At 46.3% G+C, this 21,372-nt stretch overlaps 1 protein-coding gene across 2 annotated transcripts; it reads right to left on the reverse strand.

The window, feature by feature from the left end:
* Positions 1–829: 829 nt before the first annotated feature.
* ADI1 (acireductone dioxygenase 1) lies at positions 830–16,657 on the reverse strand. Of its 2 annotated transcripts, XM_088665691.1 has the most exons (5): positions 16,493–16,657; positions 7,060–7,179; positions 4,900–5,079; positions 3,260–3,352; positions 830–1,645 (listed from the first exon to the last, which is right to left on the reverse strand). In XM_088665691.1, exons 1-5 carry the CDS (start codon positions 16,610–16,612, stop codon positions 1,523–1,525), a joined length of 636 nt encoding a protein of 211 aa, XP_088521817.1. In that variant the 5' UTR covers positions 16,613–16,657; the 3' UTR covers positions 830–1,522. The 2 variants fall into 2 exon arrangements, with proteins under 2 accessions (XP_088521817.1, XP_034965801.1); XM_035109910.3 differs by lacking the exon at positions 3,260–3,352.
* Between the last annotated feature and the right edge of the window lie 4,715 nt (positions 16,658–21,372).

A 21,372-nucleotide genomic window follows, 5' to 3' on the forward strand; every position in this document is an offset into this window, starting at 1 on the left:
CCTCGGTCCTACAACACGGCCGCCCTCGACGCCCACACATGCCTGACACAGAGATGAGTAACCTGAAATATCAGTAGTGAAGCTAATGAGACGTGGGGGGAATGGCAGAAGAAATCACAATCGTGAGCTCCCTGTCCAGAAGGAATCGCTCGGTGAAGGCAACACTGATCCAAATGTGTGCACGGTTATCGCGCAACCCAAACTTGAATCCTGGCCACTTTGCAGTTTTCAAACCACTGCTGGACCAAGCAGAGGGCTGCAATCTGATTAATATTTGGAAGGAAATATGTTGGGGACTGCACCCCTGAAGTGCTCAACTGTAAGGGATTTTTTTTTTGATCATCTGCATAAATATTAAAACAAGACAGTGTTCTGATTTTCCAGCAAATACCCCATGCACTGCTGAACAGCAGAAAATGCTGTTACTTCTTAGTTCTGGTACCAAATCTGTGCAGCTATTGGGACATACCCTGCATAGCGCAATTGCAAAGAGTGTTCCAGTTCGTCTTGCCTCCCACCCCACAAGGGCTTGTGCAAACTCCATCTGACTTTCCCCACTGTAGGTCCCCCACTCCACCCCCACTGCTATCTATTGCAGATCTCTCATCCCTCCGGAAAGTGTTTGGGGGCATGCAGGGGATAAGGGGCAACATTCTTGTTCTGCCAGATATAACCTATTGACCAGAGATGTGTTTCAATGACTTGCTGCTGTAACCTGACTTCAACAGGATTTGCTGGATTGCACCCAAGGCGGAAAATAACTCTGTTTATCCAAATGCTTAGATAGTTAAGGAAGCCAGACAGAAGGAACCTGGTTTGTCGCGACTCATTTATGGGACACAGTAGTTATTTATTTCATAAAATTTATGTACCGCTTGATTGTTACAACCAACCAAAACCTCAGGCTACTGGATAAGGCAGCATTATAAGGATGCTATTAATAGTTTCTGCCCAAATATTTGTTGCTAAAGCAGCATTTGCACAAAGTGAATCTGCATGAACACGGCACTGGATTAACTCAAGAAGTATTCAAACAGTTTTAAATTTGTATTTTTAAAAAGAAAAAAACCAGCTCATCCTCAACTGAATAACGTCTGCACTATATTGAAAAGCAAAACCAGATCAGGTAAGCATTTATATTGCCTTGTCATCCGCGTTCCTCAGCTTCGTGCCCTCACAAAGTTGGAAAAGCTACGCTATAAGAATCTTCAGGTGTAACTGAATTATTTGACTACGTGAGCAGCAGAGAGATCCTTGAAATAAGTAGTCGAAGTTAAATGCAACCTCCAGTTCTGCTCAAAAGGATCTCTCCTACTTTTTAAGTAAAGGAAAGGTAATCATCTTCCATCCAACAATTGATTGAGGAAGAACAGAACAGACGCCCCCCTCTATTTGCTTCCCCTACATTAGAGCTGCAGGAAACCAACATCTCATTAATAAGCAGGTGGCATTAAGAAAGCCATTTTGCTATTTCCATTGTGCGGAAGTTGTGGGAAACTGAGTCTTGCGCCTCTCCACTGGTTTATTGTGCTGCTTGCACCAGAGACTGCTGGTACTGTACACGAGCAGGAAAATGATCCGCAGGCCTGTTGTACGCTGTCCACACAGGTTCTCCGACAAACAGCCTCATTGCCTTCACATAATTCTGGGAACGGAAACACAGAAAGTTCGCACTTAACATGGTTTACTTCTGCAAAACAAGAATGAAAACCCTGAAAGGAGTGGGGTTCAAAGTACAGGGCTCGATTCCAACTGAAGGGTTGGGAAACAGCCAGCTTTGGAGAAACGCTGGCTACTTTATTTGAAATATCCATTCCCCAATCCCCATAGCCTAATTGTGTTCCGATTCCTTGCAATATTCACATTTTGTGAAGATCAGACACTGTAAAGTGAAATCGCTTCGCCTTGTCCCTGTTCTAAGGCAAAAACATCCAGAAACCCTTCATGGAAAAGAGATTGTGAACAAGTCACAAAAGGGGGAGCCCCTTTTGGAACAGCCTGACACACCAAAATGTAGCAGTTAATGCCCCCCCCCCACTATTATCTCTGTGTTTGGAACAGTTTCTCAAGTTGATTTTTGGCTCTTTAAAAAACAAAAACAAAAATGAGCACCGCTCAATGCAAAACCAACTGTGAACAAGGCTTGGGGCACACACAGAAGTTATTGCAATGCTAGCCTACATGAAATCAGTACGGTTAACATTTACAATTCAATACATGCAGGTTGGAAGGGGAAGAAGAGAGATCTCTTTGCTCTGTCCGCATTTTTAAAATTTACACACAAGAAGCCAGACTCCAGTTTCTGTTGCTGATGCACAGCAACACCTCTGCAGTTAATGTTCCATGTTTTGCTTTGTTTTTCAACACTGAAGCACCCTTACTCAGAGTAGACCCTTTGAAAGGAACAGGCCTAATACAAGTCCGTTAACTTTAATGGGCCTACTCTGAGCAAAACTTGGCTGACTGCCATCTAATCTTTCCGGCGAAATTAATAGCACGGGAAAACAACAAAGCACATTCAACAAAATTTGGGGGTCATGATATTGTCACTCTGTCAGGGCCTACACCTGTTTTCCTACCCAGAGGGAAACCAATAGATCGCAGAGCTCATTTTAAAGAGCCGGCCAGAGGCCTCAGACCCGTAGCAAGACAGCGACCTTAAACTTTCTATATCGAATGCTTTTATACATCCCTCGCAACAAGCCAGAGAACAGGGCGAGCAAAGCAGATCTCCCAAGGCTCCACTGCATAGTTGCTATGGCAACACCAATCCCTTACTAAAGATGGATTTTGTGACAAGGCTGAAGACACGAGTGCTCCATTTAACTGCAAAGGTAGCAGCAGCAGCAGCACAGAGCAGAGGAAGCGCATGTGCTCTAAATACTATCCCTGCCTGAACCTTGAGGAATTGATTTCTAAACCCAGAGAGTTGGGAATGGCAGCTTGGAAGACAGGTGGGCTTTTATGTCCGAACCGAGGTTGATGCTGCATATGCCTCGATTACCAACATGGTGCAGATACTTATGACTTCCAGTCACTACTAGTGCTTTTTTTTCTGGGGGCAGGGGACACACAGGGGGACACATACCGCTAAATACAGGTAGGTAGCCGTGTTGGTCTGAGTCGAAGCAAAATAAAAAAATTCCTTCAGTAGCACCTTAAAGACCAACTAAGTTTTTGTTTTGGTATGAGCTTTCGTGTGCATGCACACTTCTTCAGATACACTTGAAACAGAAGAGCCAGACCCTTATGTATATACAGAGGGTGGGGGTGGGTGGGAATGGGTGATGGGCTGATAGGAGTGGTAAACCTGTTGATGGCTGTTAACGACTGCTGATGACTGCAATTGGTCCTGCGGGGGAAAAGCAAGGGCTGAGGCGCTAAAGAAAGCTTGATCATGCATAATGAGATAAGAATCCTATGTCTTTGTTCATCCCAGGTAGCTCCATTTTGTGAATCTAAGTTTGGCCTCATTGAAGGGCGGTATTTCAATGAGTAGGAAAATGAGAATACCCCTAAACATATTTTTTTTTGGGGGGGGGGGAAGCACTGGTCAGTACTATCAACAAAAGTAGGACTGCTGAATTGCTGGGGGCAGGAAAGTCTGTGGGGAGAAGCATTTTTAATAGCTGTTTTTTTCTATACTAATAAACGCAGGCAACTTTAGATGAGGAGACCCAGGGTGTGGTCCGCTGAGAAGCCGGCAATTTGTAGAAGCAGCCTTTCTGGCCCCTTCCCCACAAACCCCTGAAAACCCTCTCAAGAAAGCAGTGGGGGATTCTCACTAGAGTTGCACAGAGAGCAAGATACTGCAGAGCCTGTGTGGTGTGGTGGTTAAAAGTCTCGTACCCAGGCCTGCGAGTCCAGGGTTCAGATCCCTGCTCAGCCCTGAAGCTCAATGGGTGCCCTTGGGCCAGTCACAGTCTCTCAGCCAAGCCAACCTCACAGCATTGTTGTTGAGATAAAATGGGAAGAGCTATGTACCTTGAGTTCCTTGGAGATTATGGCGGTGGAGATTATGATGATAAAAATTAGTGGGGGGGGGAGGAGGAATCCCTTCAATGAATTTCAAGTGACTCCCCGCACCCTACTCCATAGGTTTAATATGGCAAAACACAGGTTGTGTTCACACCAGGTGTGTAAAGCACATCTCCCCCCCCAAATAAAAAGAAAATCACAGAGCTACAATTCTCAGTACCCTTAATTCCCTGGGGGGAATTGCATGCTTTAAATGTATGGTATTGTATGCAGCCTTCAGCCTATAAAGAAGGCTGATCGCCGAAGGATTGATGCTTTTGAATTATGGTGCTGGAGGAGACTCTTGAGAGTCCCATGGACTGCAAGAAGATCAAACCTATCCATTCTGCGGGAGGCAGTACAAGACAGGAGTGCCTGGCATGCTCTGGTCCATGGGGTCACGAAGAGTCGGACACGACTAAACGCCTAAACAACAACAACAATTGTATGCAGCCAGAGATGGTCATCTTTCTAATATGGCGCCCTGTGTGAGGCCTATATTTTGCTCCTCCAAATGGATGGTCTCAATTAAGCATCTTCTCAATTTTGCTGCTCAGCTCAGCACCCTATTCATGGGAACAACTCACAATGCTCTAAATCTGGCACTGATGCAGCCCCACTTCTGACTGTTCAGATGTAGCCCTAGATTCCTTTTTTAAAAAATAAATAAAAAACAAATAAAAGTGGTCACAGGCTCTGATTCTGTACCCATTGCCTGTTATTCCCTCATTATTCCACCCACACATTTTTAATTTAGCAGATTACACTGCAGGTCTCAAGAGTTTTGTTATTAATATGCAGTTCTACAGCTGCAGACAATTCTGTCAACTCTATGTAGATGTTTATGGGGGGGGGGGTAAGGGGGGAAAAGTAATTTCATACAGATTCATCCAACGTAAATCGGTGATAGATGCCAGCAGGAAGCGTGATCATGTCTCCCTTTTCCATGGCAATCCGGATCCATTTGTCGTCTTTATCACGAACGTCAAAATACCCACTTCCTTCCAGGATGTAGCGAATCTCATCATCCAGGTGTAAGTGCTCTTCATAAAATATTTTTATCTGGGAAAGGGGAAGGGAAGAGAAAGCGGCTTTCCATTTAGCGAATCCTATTACAAGCGGCAAAGCATGTAAAGATTGCAAGATGTTACATCAGGAAACCCAAAGCGCCTCTCAATAATGCAATATTTGGCACTGAAAGGAGAGCCCTTTGAGCGCTCTTCAAGCTCTTTACCTGCATTCTCTAACAGCAACCCTGCAAGGCAGGGCAGAATCATTAATCTCATATTGCAGATCACTCTTTTGAGGAACTTCCCAACTCAGACTCTAGTCCAGGCATCCCCAAACTGTGGCCCTCCATTTGTTTTGGCCTACAACTCCCATGATCCCTAGCTAGCAGGACCAGTGGTCAGGGAAGATGGGAATTGTAGTCCAAAACATCTGGAGGGCCGAAGTTTGGGGATGCCTGCTCTAGTCCTTATTCCAGCTTTAGTCTGAGAATAACTAATCACACTGGATCTATCGTCCAGAGCAGATTTTGTGTATCATCATCATCACCACCTCTATTCTGCTTTATATTTTAAAGAAAAAAAGTCTCAAAGTGGTTCACAACACATGTCCAAAACATCTGGAGGTCCGAAGTTTGGGGATGCCTGCTTTACATGATGGATCTGCGAGTAAAATTACCTAGGTGCACCTGAAGTGCATTGAATTGCCAATGAACTACTCTCTTTCCCAGCTCCTCCCTTGTTAAAGCCTTTTTTTTTTTAACCAAAGATGCCACCACAACTGACGCGCTTCCTCAAGTGCTTAGTCAGCTCCGGAGGAAAGAGGTAGGGAGAGGAGAAGAACCTAAATTTAGTGGTGGAGAGAATTTGCGAGCCAACAACAGCTGAAGTGCACTGGAGCTTTCGGAAGGGTGCGTCAGTCAGCGCTGCCGGGTTGATAACGCTCTTGAGACATGTTATGGGTCAGGGAGATCGCAGAACCTGACGGAAATAAGCTGGGCAGGCATTCAGACTCCACTCCAGTCGCGAAATTACTAAAATATTCATAGCACTTAAAACGCCATCACCTTGACAACCAGACAAGGAGAGGCAGAAGAGCTCCCTCTTTCTGAGAAGTCTGAATAATGACTACTAGAAAAGAACCAGTTGGTTTTGTTGCTTTCATTTATAGTGTCCCAAGGAAGCGGTGTGGCCAATTGTTCAGAAGCTTATCATACGTCCTTCTGCCATATAAGTAGGGTGGTTGGCGGTGGTGGGAGAGAGAAGAGGTGTGTGTAGTTGTGACTTATTTTGTACTGGATCAGATTGTTATTACATGTGTGATCTTTGCTGCCTATTTTGTTGTTTCTTTGGCTTGTAAATTTGCCTTGTGTATAGTAATATAGAAAGGTGGTATACAAATTAAAAGTGAAAAGAACAGGGTCCCTTCCAACTCTACAATTCTACAGTTCTATCCAAAGCAGGCCAGTGAGAGAGCTCCTGCCTACAACCAAAACTTCCCAAATGCTCACTTAACTGCATGTGAAAAGACGGAAGTGATTCGCATGTATGCATAAGCTGCCAACTTTCTCCATTTTTTTCTGGCACATTTGCTGTGCCTTTTCACAACAGCAATGGAGGCAGAAATCAAACAGGTGCAACTCATTTTATCCCCCAATCTGCACTCCAGAATTCACCAGCTGTTAAGAAGGTACAGGAGCCCTGTCAGAAAAATAATAGGCAGCAACCAGAGGTAAGCACCTATCTTTCCCGTTATAATAGGTTTTGAAATGCAATAGGGCAGGGGAGAGAACAACTGCATGACTGACAGCAAAATCCAGCCATATCTACTCCGAAGTCAGCCCTTTTTAATTCAATTTGGCTTATTTTCGGGTTAAGCAGGGTTAGGATTTCATCCTTAGTTCTCAGGAAAGGGAGAGCCAGTGTTCATTCAGCAGAATCAGGAAACTTCTGAAACTGGCACACACTCTAGTGGCGAGATCCAGCATTTGCAACCCTTTCAAGGCCCAAACGAGAGACAGAATGTATTTATTACCTTCTCTTCGTAATTCGGAAGCTTATCTTTATGTATCGTTATTATATCCATCCAGTTGTAGTTCCTTTCTTTCCGGATCTCTGCTAACACAGGATCGGTCTCATAGTTGTCAGCATCCAGCTGTGGAATTAAGAAAAGGGTTTGGGTGACGGAAATGTTGAAAACGAGGCAGTTATTGCAATCGGCTGCATCCCAAACGTTCCTTGCGTACAAAACGCTTTTATGACTCTGCAGAGCAGGTTGTTGTGGGATGTGATACATAAGTAGCAGTCAAGTATAACATTCCTTGTTTTCCTAGAGTGGATGTGCAGGGGAACGTTTTGGTCCAGCCAGTCGAAAACTTCCTGTTTCCTCCAGGGCTGGGACATACTTCCTTTGCATGTGACTAGAGGTGGGGGTGACCTTACCCGTCCAGGTAACAAAAGGACAAGGCATGCAGCTCTCTCTCTCTCTCTGACTTCCTCCGTCAAAGTTAGAGCAGCTTTTGAGCTAGAAATGCTCTGTTGGCTTTCAGCCAACAGAGGACACTGGGATTATCCCCATTTGGGATAGATCCACATGTATATACTTTGTAACAAAGTCTGCGTTCAGGGATCCAACTGTAAACTGATGATGTGAGTAAACTTCTTTTATACACTTTAAACAAGATTGTGGCGTGTTTATTCTTTTAAGAGGGATATAAAGGAACTTACCGGGAACCTAGTAGTGAAAGGCTTACACAAGCCTGCAACCAGCGTTCTGCTGTGCGTTTAAGAGGGGAATGTAAAACTCTGCTAAGTAAAGGAACTTGCTAGCGCAAGTTAGGAAGGATATTAATAAACAGTATATCCTCTCCTGCCTCCCTGAACATTCCCACAGTTGTCAGTCTTCCCACTGTACTGGTGAGGAAAGAAAGCCCTGGTACTATTACCTGCTGACGTCCCATGTAAGACACTCAAGATATATAAGCCAGGTGCCAAATGGTTCCTTAAACCAAGGTTGCAGTTGCCAAAATGGAATGTCTAGTTGCCATTTTGGGGCTAGGCGGCTCTAAAGTCTTATTTTTCAAAAGATGTGATTGATTCTCAGTTAAACATCAGGCTAGTTCAGATGACAACCTTGAGCCCAATGGTCAGAAGTAGTGGGAATTCTCTGGATGGCACAGCGTTGGCTACTCTTGTTCTGGAAACCGGCAAAAAAGTTCTCAGTTTCTGAAACCACTTTTGTTCATCAAAAAGGGATCATTGAAAAGCTGGCCTTCAACCGTCGACAGTAGAGCAGGGTTCCCCCTGAAGGAGGACTGCTACACCAGCAAGAAGCCTCTGTCCATGAAGAGCTCTCAGCTGTTTTATACAACTTTCCCTTCCTGGTTTTCCCTCCAGGCGGGCTGCCATCTTTGGCAGAGCAGATTTCCAAAACAACAAAAATTAGCCTTGATAGGGGGAGCAGCAGGGACGCAGCAAACAAACGAGATTAAATTTAAACGCCGACAAGAATCAAGGGGTCTTCATTGATTATTTCACAAGTTTAATATATTGCCCGGGTCCTGATTTAACTGCATTTGTTCAGTAATTGCAATGGGTTGCACCTTGAGGGAAGCAGTGCAGCGCTCATGGGAGGGCAGGCGCAGGTCCACGCTGCCCACTCACCACCCATCCTGTCTAGGATAATCAATGGTTTGTACTGACTGTTGTGTATTGAGTCAAAGGATTTTATATCTGTATTATTATTGTCTGTATTTGCATTAGGATAAAGTAACTGCCTTTTGGTCCCAGAGGGTACAGCTACTATTGGTTCATTTAAGCTGCTGTATTTGGATCCTCTGTCTTATTGGTTTCCTCCAAAAGGCAGCACTGTGATTGCGTGATATTGTTCCCTCCAAAATGTATCCCTTCCTAGCTAGTCCCCTGTCCCTATAAATGTAGCTTTCCTCTCCTCAGTCTTCAGTCTTGTTCACTTTAATAAAGAGCTGTTACTAGAGGACTGTCTCCAGCATGTTTTGTCAAGACAGCTGAAATCACAAACCCCACGTCACAACAACTGGCGACGAGGTTGGGATCCGGAATGCTGAGGAGCGGTTAAACACAACCCTGCCTCAGAGTCCGGATTGCAGCTGAGAACAAGACTCACTGGCCAGCTGAGAAGACGACCCTGCCCGCTAGGACAATGGAGAGTCCAAGGGTATTGGAGCCCTTCCAGCCATCAGAGCCCCACACCTGGGAAGACTACGTCGAACGCTTCGAGTTCTTCACAGTGGCTCAAGGGATCACCGATGCCAGCAAAAGAAGGGCCACATTCCTGAGCTACTGTGGGCCCGAGACCTTCAAGCTAGCCAAGGCATTACTTGCTCCAGCTAAGCTGAGTGAGACATCTCTCCAAGATATTCTTGCCTGCCTAACAAGCCACTTGGCGCCTACTGAGACCAAGATGGCCCGGCGGATGGAGTTCCATAAGAGGCAGCAGCGTGCTGGGGAGTCTGTATCCACATTTCTGGCTGAACTCCGGAAGCTCGCTCAGCACTGCGGCTTCCAAAATCTGGAAGAGACTCTCCTGGATCGGTTTATTGGGGGTCTGAGCAGCAAGAAAGCCAGAAGACGCATCGTGGCTAAAGAAGAGGTTACCCTTGCTTCAGCCTTGAAGGAGGCCACCGCCACGGAGAATTATGAAAGAGAGGAGCTTGATGCCAGTCGCAAGGCCACTAAACCACAGATAGAAGTTGCGCATGCCATGGACGAGCTAGAGGCTACTCCAAGCCAGAGCCCAGTCCGTGGGGTTGAGTCGGTGCGTCAGGCCTGCACAGTGCACAGAGATCGCCGAGGCAGTTGCCCAGGTTGTGGCGGAAACCATGAAAGGAAGAGTTGTCGTTTCAGGGATGCTATCTGCCGGACGTGCGGAAAGACGGGTCACATCGCCAGGGTCTGTAGATCGGCGGCGTCGGGAGTGACAGGAGCACCTAGACTGGAGCATCGCAGACCGCCCACAGCAACTTGTTTTCTAAAGGACTGCCACTACGTAACGGAGATCAATGGGAGGGCCGTGCAGTTTCCAGCGCAAGGCAAGGCACACGTCAAGGTGAAGATTGAGGGTCAGCAGTGCGACATGGAGGTGGACTCCGGATCTGCATTCACCATCGTGTCAGACCAGACTGCGAAGACATTCTTCCCCAGGGGTAAGTTGCCCCCTCTGGAGCCCTTTCCGGCAACCTTGCAGTCGTACTCAGCAGGCCGCATCCATGTTATGGGAATGTGTGCCGTGAGAGTACAGTTCCGGGACAAACAGGCTGTACTCAAACTGGTGATTGCGAAGGGCAGTCGCCCCAGTCTCCTGGGCACTGACTGGTTCCCTGCCCTGGGACTGAGTATCTCAGGGCTTAATTCAATCCAAACCTGCCCTGAGATGAGCGAGGTATTATGCAAGGAATTTGCTGGTCTCTTTAATGGAAAACTGGGTTGTTATAAAGGGCCCCCAGTTGACTTCGAGTTGGACCCCGGGGTGGCTCCAATCCGACTCAAACCAAGGCGAGTGCCATTTGCACTGCAACCCAAGATCGAGGCAGAGCTGGATAAATTGGTCAAGCAGGGAGTTCTCTCACCCGTGGACTCTGCTAAGTGGGAGACTCCAATCGTCACGCCCCTTAAAGCAAATGGGGAAGTCAGGATATGTGCAGATTACAAATGTACTATCAATAAGGCACTCAGGGGAAACTCATACCCCATTCCAGTTGTATCACATCTGTTGGCTAAACTGGCTGGGGGCAAGGTGTTCGCCAAAATTGACCTGGCACAAGCTTACCAACAGCTGCCAGTAACCCCACAATCAGCGGAAGCACAGACTATTGTCACACATAAAGGGGCGTTCAGAGTTAACAGATTACAGTTCGGAGTTTGTGTGGCCCCAGGGATTTTTCAAGGGCTCATGGAACGCCTGTTAAGAGGTCTGCCGGGGGTCTTGCCATTTTTTGATGACGTTTTGATTGCTGGAAAAGACCCACAGGAACTGGTTGCGCGTGTCCGTGCAGTGTTGCTCAAGTTCAAGGAGGTGGGGTTGCAACTGAAAAAGGAAAAATGCAGTTTTGGGGTGCCAACGGTGGATTTCTTGGGGTTTAAAATTGATGCATCAGGCATCCACCCCACAGATGCTAAGATTAAGGCCATCATCGAGGCACCACGACCACAGAACAAGACGGAGTTGCAGTCATTCCTGGGACTTATTAACTTTTATCATTCGTTCTTACCCCAGAAAGCTTCGGTAGCTGAACCATTACATAGACTATTGCAGAAAAAGAATGTGTGGCGATGGGGGCGGGAGCAGCAGAAGGCTTTTGACTCCTTGCGAGGAATGCTGAGTAGCAGGAGCGTCCTTGCTCATTATGATGAGTCAAAGCCGCTGGTCCTGGCATGTGATGCCTCTCAATACGGTCTGGGGGCTGTGCTGAGTCATAGGGAACCGGATGGGTCGGAAAAGCCCATCTCTTTCTATTCCCGTACGTTGTCGCCCACGGAGCGCAACTATGCTCAAATTGATAAAGAGGCACTGGCTATTGTGTCCGGAATCAAAAGGTTCTATGATTATTTGTACGGTCGCAAATTCTCCATTGAAACGGACCACAAACCACTGTTAGGGTTGTTCAACCCAAACAAACAAACGCCACAAATTCTCTCCCCCAGAATGTTGCGTTGGTCAATATTCCTGAATGGGTTCCAGTACACCTTGACCCATGTGCCGGGGAAACAATTGTGCCATGCTGATGCGCTGAGTCGCTTGCCCCTTCCTGGCGGGAGCAATGAGGATCCTGCTCCGGCGGAGCACGTTATGATGCTAGAAACACTTCCGGGGGCTCCTGTAACAGCTACGGATATAGCTGAGAAAACGAGGAAAGATGCTGTTCTCTCCCGTGTGCTCACTTGGGTGGGGAGGGGGTGGCCAGGTGGTCCGCATGAAGAAAAATTCAGGCCTTATGCGACAAGGCAGCACGAATTGTCCATGCATAAGGGTTGTCTCCTATGGGGAGATAGGGTGATCATCCCAGCACCACTGAGAAACAGGGTTCTTGAGACGCTTCACATGGGACACCCGGGAATGGTCAGGATGAAGTCGCTAGCCCGATGTTATGTGTGGTGGCCTGGAATGGACCAGAACATAGAACAATGGGTACGAACATGCAAGGCATGCCAAGAGGTGCGGCCAGAAGTGGCCAGAGCACCAGTCCACTGGTGGGAGCAGTCCAGGACTCCCTGGAGCCGGCTGCACATAGATTTTGCGGGGCCATTCCAAGGGAAGGTCTTTTTGGTTATCGTTGATGCATATTCCAAATGGTTAGAAGTGGCGATGGTCCCTAGCATGGCATCAGCTGCCGTAATCAAGGTGTTGAGGCAGCTGTTTGCTACCCACGGGTTACCTGAGACCATTGTATCAGATAATGGGGCAGCTTTTGTATCCCAAGAATTCAGGGCATTCTTGGCTGATAACTTCATAAGAGGGGTCACATCCGCGCCCTTTCACCCATCCTCCAATGGGCAGGCTGAGCGCATGGTAAGAACAGCCAAAGAATCCATTGCGCGCTTAATGGAGGGTAACTGGTCGGCTCGCATTGCGCGAATGTTATTTTTGCAGCATGCGACGCCGTGTACTGCGACGGGCAAGTCGCCAGCCGAGCTGCTCTTAGGTAGAAGACTGGTAACGGTGCTGGATTATGTCCACCCAGATAAAATGCCAAACCGTAATTCAAGAGCAACCCCCCAGGCTGAGACTGACACAACAAGGTATCTCGCCCCTGAAGATCTGGTCTGGGTGAGGAACTATTCACGAGGTCCGCGGTGGGTGGCTGGTGTGATCACCCGGTCTAGTGGACCTGTGTCCTATTATGTGACCTTGGAAAATGGGCAAGTTTGGAAGAGACATATAGATCAGCTGAGGCGCCGGGCGCTCAGCAGGGAGGAGTCAGATAATTCATCCCTGGCTAATGACGCACAGCTGCAAGACCAGAGTGAAAATGGTCCAGAGGTACAGTCACCAGGGGCTTCAGCAAATGAACCAGGGTCTGCTAGTCCTCATGATGACGAGGTACAGGTCGGGGACCCTGAGATGTCTGGGACTCCATCTGTTCCTGATGAAACCCCTATAGCAGCCCCTCCACCACAGGTAACACCCAATCCAGAACCTGCAACACCTGTTGTCAGGAGATCAGGTAGAAGTTGTAGGACCCCACAGTACCTGAGGGATTACGTCTGCTGTGCTCACTAGGGGGGGAGGGGTGTTGTGTATTGAGTCAAAGGATTTTATATCTGTATTATTATTGTCTGTATTTGCATTAGGATAAAGTAACTGCCTTTTGGTCCCAGAGGGTACAGCTACTATTGGTTCATTTAAGCTGCTGTATTTGGATCCTCTGTCTTATTGGTTTCCTCCAAAAGGCAGCACTGTGATTGCTTGATATTGTTCCCTCCAAAATGTATCCCTTCCTAGCTAGTCCCCTGTCCCTATAAATGTAGCTTTCCTCTCCTCAGTCTTCAGTCTTGTTCACTTTAATAAAGAGCTGTTACTAGAGGACTGTCTCCAGCATGTTTTGTCAAGACAGCTGAAATCACAAACCCCACGTCACAACACTGACATTGTAATGTAAACTTCAGCAAGAGTGCTAAAAACTCCTTTGCTGATATGTGTAAAATGAGCAGCCCCAAAGGTTTATGCTAAACCCTAAAGCAGAGGTTCTCAAGCTCCGGTATGCAAATCACTTTTGGCCCCCACAACCTCCACTCAGGTGCTCTGAGGAACAGATGCAGAACAATCAAGAATAGCTGTACTATACATGGTCATGCAATTGACTTTTTTCTCTGACAATGGAGGCAGAGGATGTTTTGACCAAAGCTGGATTATTGAACAGGCAAATAAAGCCATAGCCTGAGGGCCAAGATTTTCATGAGGGAAGTTTTTTAATGTTTAATGTTTTATTATGTTTTCATATATGTTGGAAGCCGCCCAGGGCAGCTGGGGCAACCCAGTCAGATGGGCAGGGTACAAATAATACTATCTATTATTATTACTTGCTATTGTAAGGTGAGATTTCCATCCCCCCTTGCCACCTTCAAGTCCAAATATGGAAAGTGAATGCTGAATAATGTCCAGAGACCAAACCTGACAAACAGTACACTCACCTTGGGATGTCAAGGAAATAAACAACTATCTAGCTTTTAGAAGACATCTGAAGGCAGCCTTGTTTAGGGAAGTTTTTAATGTTTGATGTTTTATCACTTTATTATTATTATTATTATTCTGTTGGGAGCCGCCCAGAGTGGTTGGGGAAACCCATTCAGATGAGTGGGGTATTAATAATAATAATAATAATAATAATAGAGAGAATTTTGCTTACACACAAAGCTGGCACATCCATCACATAAGTAAGTCAAGACTATGATTAATTTTTTTTTTAAAGTCAGAGATGTGCTTTGATTTCTAGCTTGCATACACAGACGCACAAACAAAGTGGTCCTCTGAGCCCCCAAAATTTTCAAGTGGCCCATAAAAAAAGGTTTGAGAACCACTGCTCTAAAATACGCTGTAGGATAGAGAGAACACTTAGTTTAAAATACGTACTTCCATGACCATTGCTTTGCAAACAAGATGCCCCAGGTAAAGAGCCTGCAAAATGTTTTGCTAGCCCATCTGTATACATGTACATCTTTAACCTCTGGGACAGCTCAGTTGGTACAACATGAATCTCAGGGTCAGGGGTTTGAGCAATGCAGGGGGTTGGACTAGATGGCCCTCATGGTCCCTTCCGACTCTAAAATTCTATGGTTCTGTGAGCTAAGCAAATCAATCATTTGTGGTACAGCACAAAAGATACTCCCAATCCACTTTAGTTGAGGTACGCATCGGTACACTCCGCCTATTCAAATATACAAGGGAAGCAAGGGCCTACCGTAACCTTTTTCCCAGCTCCAATCTCCACATATTTCAATAGGAAACAATAGGAGCTTTCCACACTCACTGCTTTTTTATTTCACGCTCTAGTATCTGTAGTCAAATGTGAAATACAGAGTACTGTAGAAGGTCCAAGGGCACATCATACAGCCACCTTGCTGAAGCTAAGCAGAAACAGAAACAAAGCATGTGGCCAGTGTAGTAGAAAAACACTGTTCAGGGAGCAGGTGACCAGCATGTGATATGGGGATTTCTGGCACTTACAGAAGGGTCAAGAGTCGCTGTGCTTGACCTGGGTACATGGAAGCTTCCCATACAATTATCACAGGCTGTAATTCTGCATTTTATGGCCGCTGGGCCCAGCAGCTTACGGCTGCTTTACTCCACACCCGTTAGGGATGACGATTCATACGCTGGAAGAAGAGGCAGCGCTGTGCCATGGGCAGAGTGCTGGAGTACAGCCAGGAAAGCCAGCTTTAAAAGCTCTTGCTCAGCCATGAAGCTCGCTGGGTAAACTTAAGCCAGTCAATATCTCTTGACCTCACACCAGCCTCACCAAGATGTGGGGATAAAAAAGAGATCGAGGAACTATGTATGCATTCAGCTCCTCGGAGGAAAAGCAGGATATAAATGTAATAAATTATTATTATTTCAAAAATAAGGTGGATTCTAGCCCAGGAAAGCTTATGCAATAATAAATGTTAAGTCTTTAAAATGCCACACAACTCTATTGTTCTTGCTACCACCACGTTAACAGAGTTACTCCTCTGAGTTATTATCAACAACAATAAAAATGCTATTGTTAATGAGAACTACAGCTATCTCTCACCCTCCCTCCCATGAGCTTGTGGGAGGGGCGGGGCACAAATACCGACTGTGTTGCTTTTATATTCACAACAGCCCTGCAGAGTGGGATAGACCATGAGAACACGATAGGCCCAAGTCCGCACCCAGTGATCTTCATGGCTGAGGGCATGGGCGTAGCCAGGGGTGTGTGCAAGCAAATAAATAAAAATACTGATTAACTAACTGACCGATTGCGCAGCAGATAACACGGTTCTGCACACACACACCCCAACATAAAACCTGCCCCCCTAAAATAAATCCTGGCTATGCCCATGGCTGGAAGTGGTCCGGATGCATCTCTCCTCATCCCTGGACCTGATGGAAGATAGGAGTCCAACATTGCCAGCGCCTCGTCTCTGCTTGCTGCCCAGCTCTGGCGACTGGAAACCGAACTGCAACTGTGCGCACGTTTAGAGCACATTCCTCCCCTCAAAAAATTTTGGGCGCTGTAGTTCGTTAAGAGCGGCTGGGAGCTGCAGTTCTACGAGGGGTGGACTGCATCCCCCAGAATTCTTTGAGGGGGGGAATGTTGAGCGTGTGTGTACGCGCAACCTGCAGCCAAAGCGCACAGGCTGCTGCGCCCTGGACGGGAGGGAAACGCAGCGCCACCAGGATCCTGCTGCCCTTTGCAAACCGAGCCCTGGCGCCAGGAATGGCTCCCTCGGGTCCTCCCGCTCCTGCCTACTTTCCAGTAGAAGACGCCCAGCTGCTCCAGCAGCGTCAGGCTGACGGGCTCGTTGGGCTCCCGGCGGTGTGCCAGGCGCTGGTCCTCCGCCGACTCGTCCATATACCAGGCTTCCACCATGGCGACCCCAACTCGAGCCTTTCCTTCTTCCCAGCCTTCCCGGGGGAGGGAAGGCGCCACTCGCCGCGGCTCCGCCTCTCCGCTTCCCGGGGTGGGGAAACCACGCGCGGGGCTTCCTGCGCAGGAGCAACCGGGTCTGGCTGTGCCAGGAAGGGGCAATTCAAGTGTGCACGAGGCTCCTAGACCCGCAGCACCTTCCCCATCCCAATCCAGTTAAACTCCGGAATTTTTATTTTTTTTTATTAGTTAAAGCGCTTTTTGTTGTTGTTGTTTAGTCGTGTCCGACTCTTCTCTTAATTCTCTAATTTAAGAGAACAACAGTTACCAGACCTTTAGAAGGCATCTCAAGGCAGCCCTGCTTTTAATGTTTGATGGATTTCTGTATTTTAATATTTTGTTGGAAGCCGCCCAGAGTGGCTGGGGGAACCCGGCCAGATGGGCAGGGTATAAATAATGAATTATTATTTATTTTATTATTATTATTATTATTATTATTATTATTATTATTATTATTATTATTATCTTTGTGACCCCATGGACCAGAGCACACCAGGCATTCCTGTCTTCAACTGCCTCCCGCAGTTTGGTCAAACTCATGTTGGTAGCTTCGAGAACACTGTCCAGCCATCGTGTCCTCTGTCGTCCCCTTCTCCTTGTGCCCTCAATCTTTCCCAACATCAGGGTCTTTTCCAGGGAGTCTTCTCTTCTCATGAGGTTGCCAAAGTATTGGAGCCTCAGCTTCAGGATCTGTCCTTCCAGTGAGCACTCGGAGCTGATTTCATTCAGAATGGATAGGTTTGATGTTCTTGCAGTCCATGGGACTCTCAAGAGTCTCCTCCAGCACCATAATTCAAAAGCATCAATTCTTTGGCGATCAGCCTTCTTTATGGTCCAGCTCTCACTTCCATACATCACTACTGGGAAAACCATAGCTTTAACTATACGGACCGTTGTTGGCTTTTTTTTTAGACGCGTGGAAAAGGAGCAGCGGCCGAATCTCCACCCTGAGTCATGTAGTAATGGAACCGTTTGTGCACGTGTGAATTTGCCTGTTGGGGCAGCTTCCCATGGTATGGGTGTGCTGGTGGCATTTTTCACACCAGCCCACGCTAGCTGTGTGATATCCTCACCATGAGAAGTTTAGTAGGGCGAGATAACTCAAACTTTGCCCTGTACTGGCTTTTGTTATCGACCCTTAAAACAAAACTGGCATTTCTTTCTGCCAGCCCATTGTGGCTGGGGAAACGCAGCCAGATGGGCAGGTATAAATAATAAAAGTATTTTTAGTATTATTATTAATTGATTGATCTCCCATAATTTACTCTGAAAATAGAACGTTTCAGAATTAAGATGGCCACTGTGTTTGTGGAGAATGTATTAAATTTGATTTAATTTTTAAAAAGTTGGGAGAGAACTGCATGTGTCTGCGTCATCTGATATTTGCCTGATTTGTATTTGTATATTTTGTTACCTGCCCAAGCTAGTACAGGCAACTCTGCTTACACAGGGGTTACATTCCTGGGATAGGACATGAAGCGAAAATAGTGTATAGTCAAAACACTTTGGGCGCAATGGTGGGTGGAATTGCCAATACCAAAGTCCCGTCGTCCCCCCACACAAGTGCCCGCCCCCTTTTTGCTCCCTTTAATTTTTCTATTTAAAATTTTTTGCCAAACATGTAAAGCTGAATATGCACAAGTTAAATGCTTGTAGATTGTGAGTTACCTGTACTTTCACCACAATACAAAAGATCAGTTTGAGTACATAAGTTTTGGTACAATAAATGCTGCTCTTGTTATTAGATGGCATTTGCACATCGCAGCATCAACCCAAATTTGCTATCTCATGACAAAACAGGAATGCCCTGGGCTATTTTCACAAAATGTGCTCCTGGATAAAACTGAACAGCAAGTCTTGGAGAATTTGGAGTGTCTTCCAGGGTAGATCAATCAGCGGTTCCATTTCTCAAAAGAGAAAACACAAAAGTAAAAAGGCAGAAACTGAATTGTGTTGATTTTTCTCTGGCATTTTTTTAAGACGTCAAATTCTAATCTAGACCAATGAATTTGATGACACTCATAATCAAGCTTTTTTTTTAAGAATCAGGGCTAAGAATCCTGTGCATATCTACTCAGAAGTGCAATTGTTTTTTGATGGGTCTTATTCCCAGGTAAATGTGTGAAAGATTGCAGCCCAATTCAGTCATTAAATACTGAGAGAGGTCATTTATAATAGACACATAACATGAGTTATCGACTGACCCTAATAATGCATACTTGAAAATATATCCCATTGATTTCAGGGGACTTACTTCTAAGTAAGCACACTTAGGATTTCAACCCTGGTGGCAAATGTTCTGCTGTATAAAAACAAACACCTGAATTGCAGAGATGAGTACTCAAAATTATTTGTAAAAGAAACCCTGTTCTTCATAGTCCCTGTGCAGTTCTATGCATGGGCTTGTAGCTTGTAGCATCAGACGCTCCTACCTGGAATAATGTGTCACCCACTCAGCTCCTTTTTGGAAAGGCTATTCCTTATGTCTGAGCTATGCTCAGGTTGAGCTAGTGCTCTTCAATCTTTCCTTGCCATCTTTGAAAAGTTATTTCATTCTGTTGCCCCTTTAGGGAAGTGATGTTGCCAGATGTTCTGCGGGAAGACTCAGCACGACTTCCAATAGCTTGTGGGAGGTTTACTTTGGCATGTGCGTTTGCAAAAGAAAATAAAAAAAAAGACTGGCTTGGTGGGGTTAAACAAGATTTCTCCTTCCAAGTGGATCTTATCTCCGGTCTTTGTTTGGAAGGTAGGTCAGCCTGAACCTTGGGCGGCTTTGCAGAATTAATTGCGGAAGCTGCTTGTTCTCTCATATTGCAATCAACAGTATGCTTGGCAGTGTTAATCTGCTGCTGGCTAATTTAATGGTCTCTGCCTGCATAACTTTAGATAATTGCTTTTGTTCCTTGGGCTACATGTTGAGGAATGTTGTCATTTGCTCCCTAGGAAATACCAGGGTGAACAAATGGGCCCTGAAGCAGTCAATCCCAGATTGACTCTTCCTGCCCCCCCCCCCCCCATCAGAGAGAGAACCCAGTGTTGCTGCAAGACAGAAAAAGATCCTTTTTCAAACCCACTGGTCATGATCACCAGTGGATTATGGAAATGTCTAGACACATGTCTAGCTATGTAACGCTGAGTCAGACTGTTGATTCATTTGGCTCAGTACTGTCTACACTGATTGGCAGCAGCTCTCCAGACGGCATGTTCCCAGCCCTACCAGGAACCAAACCTGGGATCCTCTGTATACCAAGGAGATGCTCTTATCATTGAATTGTTGCATTTTGTGGGTGATTTCAGTTGATAGTCAAGACCTTAGCAGAATTGGATGACTGGCATCAACAATAGTCTCTGCATGGCCCAGACAGTCAGGACACCCTCTACTGAAATAACTGGCACGAGTGTTGGATAATACCCTGCCTTTTAATAAGATTGCATTATGCCGTGCCCACTGTCTTACGGGACATTTTTGAGAGAAGAGAAGGCCAAGGAGCAAACCCTACACCAATACGGAGTGGAGTCCCTAAGACGGTTGGATGGCTCCTTGTACTCCTCCTTCCGGCAGCTCCTGCAGCCAAGCTGGTGCCAGACGTATTGCTCTGCTTTTCTTTGGAACGCATCAGCGAGACCAAAAAGGGGGAGTTCTTGTTTGGGCAGCACTGCCCAGACTTGACCTTCCCCAGAAAGGTCATTTCGGCGCTGCTAACCTAGCAAAACAATGTGGGAGGCAGCAGTTACAAGTTAACCCAGGCATAGGCAAACTCCGGCCCTCCAGATGTTTGGGACTACAATTCCCATCATCCCTAGCTAACAGGACCAGTGGTCAGGGATGATGGGAATTGTAGTCCCAAACATCTGGAGGGCCGGAGTTTGCCTAGGCCTGGGTTAACCGGTTTCTGCAGCCACAGCAGGTGCTGTGATTCTCCAGTGGTTGGACTTCACCCCCAGAGGCACACTCCATTGTTCCTCAAGACAGACGGATGCCAACAATTGTGCCAAAGCGATAACAGTGATTGCGACTCAGTCTTTATTGTAACCATTCTTGGCTATCCTTGCGGCGCCGTCAAATTATACATTTCAGTGTATGAATAAGATTTCTATTTTTTCCCCAGGGAAGCACCTTTAGTCATCACTATGTTCCGAGAGTGAGTACACAAACACAGTCCCCCACTACCACAGATTATGTAGTCACGTTTCCTGCATTTGGGAGATCGCAGGGGGTCAGCACACCTGGAGTGCAGTAGACGAGCCTCACCCTGCCCCCCCTTGCCAGGTAAGTATGTATGTGTGTGTTTATTTTTTTTTAACTGAAATGTCTACAAGCGGAACTTTCATGAAGTGGATTAAGGCATTATGCAACATACAAAAAATTTAATAGAATCAGTAAAAGTATCTATAAAAGCATAATAAAAAGCATCAGTTAAACCAGCGTTTCCCAAACTTCACCCTCCAGCTGTTTTGGGACTACAATTCCCATCATCGCTGACCACTGGTCCTGTTAGCTAGGGATGATGGGAGTTGTGGTCCCAAAGCAGCTGGAGGGCCAAGTTTGGCCATCCCTGGGTTAAACAGTAGTGACACGTTGATTAGAGAGAAATTCAAATGTGAAAGCCTGCCTAAACAATTACCATTTTCAGAAGACATCTAAAAGAAGGTAGGGATGGTTCCTGCCAAACCTCTAGTAGTTCAGCAGGAAGTAAGTCTCA

This window comes from Zootoca vivipara, chromosome 3 (genome assembly GCF_965207765.1).
Source record: "Zootoca vivipara chromosome 3, rZooViv2.hap1.1, whole genome shotgun sequence".
NCBI classification, from domain to species: Eukaryota; Metazoa; Chordata; class Lepidosauria; order Squamata; family Lacertidae; genus Zootoca; species Zootoca vivipara.

What these genes read in the sequence shown, in the direction of transcription:
- ADI1 (XM_088665691.1), bottom strand. Translation starts at nt 16,612, where the DNA reads ATGGTGGAAGCCTGGTATATGGACGAGTCGGCGGAGGACCAGCGCCTG. An exon ending in TGGGCGTCTTCTACTGGAAA is followed by an intron (nt 7,180 to 16,492) that starts GTAGGCAGGAGC and finishes TTAATTCCACAG; the next exon opens with CTGGATGCTGACAACTATGA. An exon ending in CCCACCCACCCCCACCCTCT is followed by an intron (nt 1,646 to 3,259) that starts GTATATACATAA and finishes TTCCGTTCCCAG; the next exon opens with AATTATGTGAAGGCAATGAG.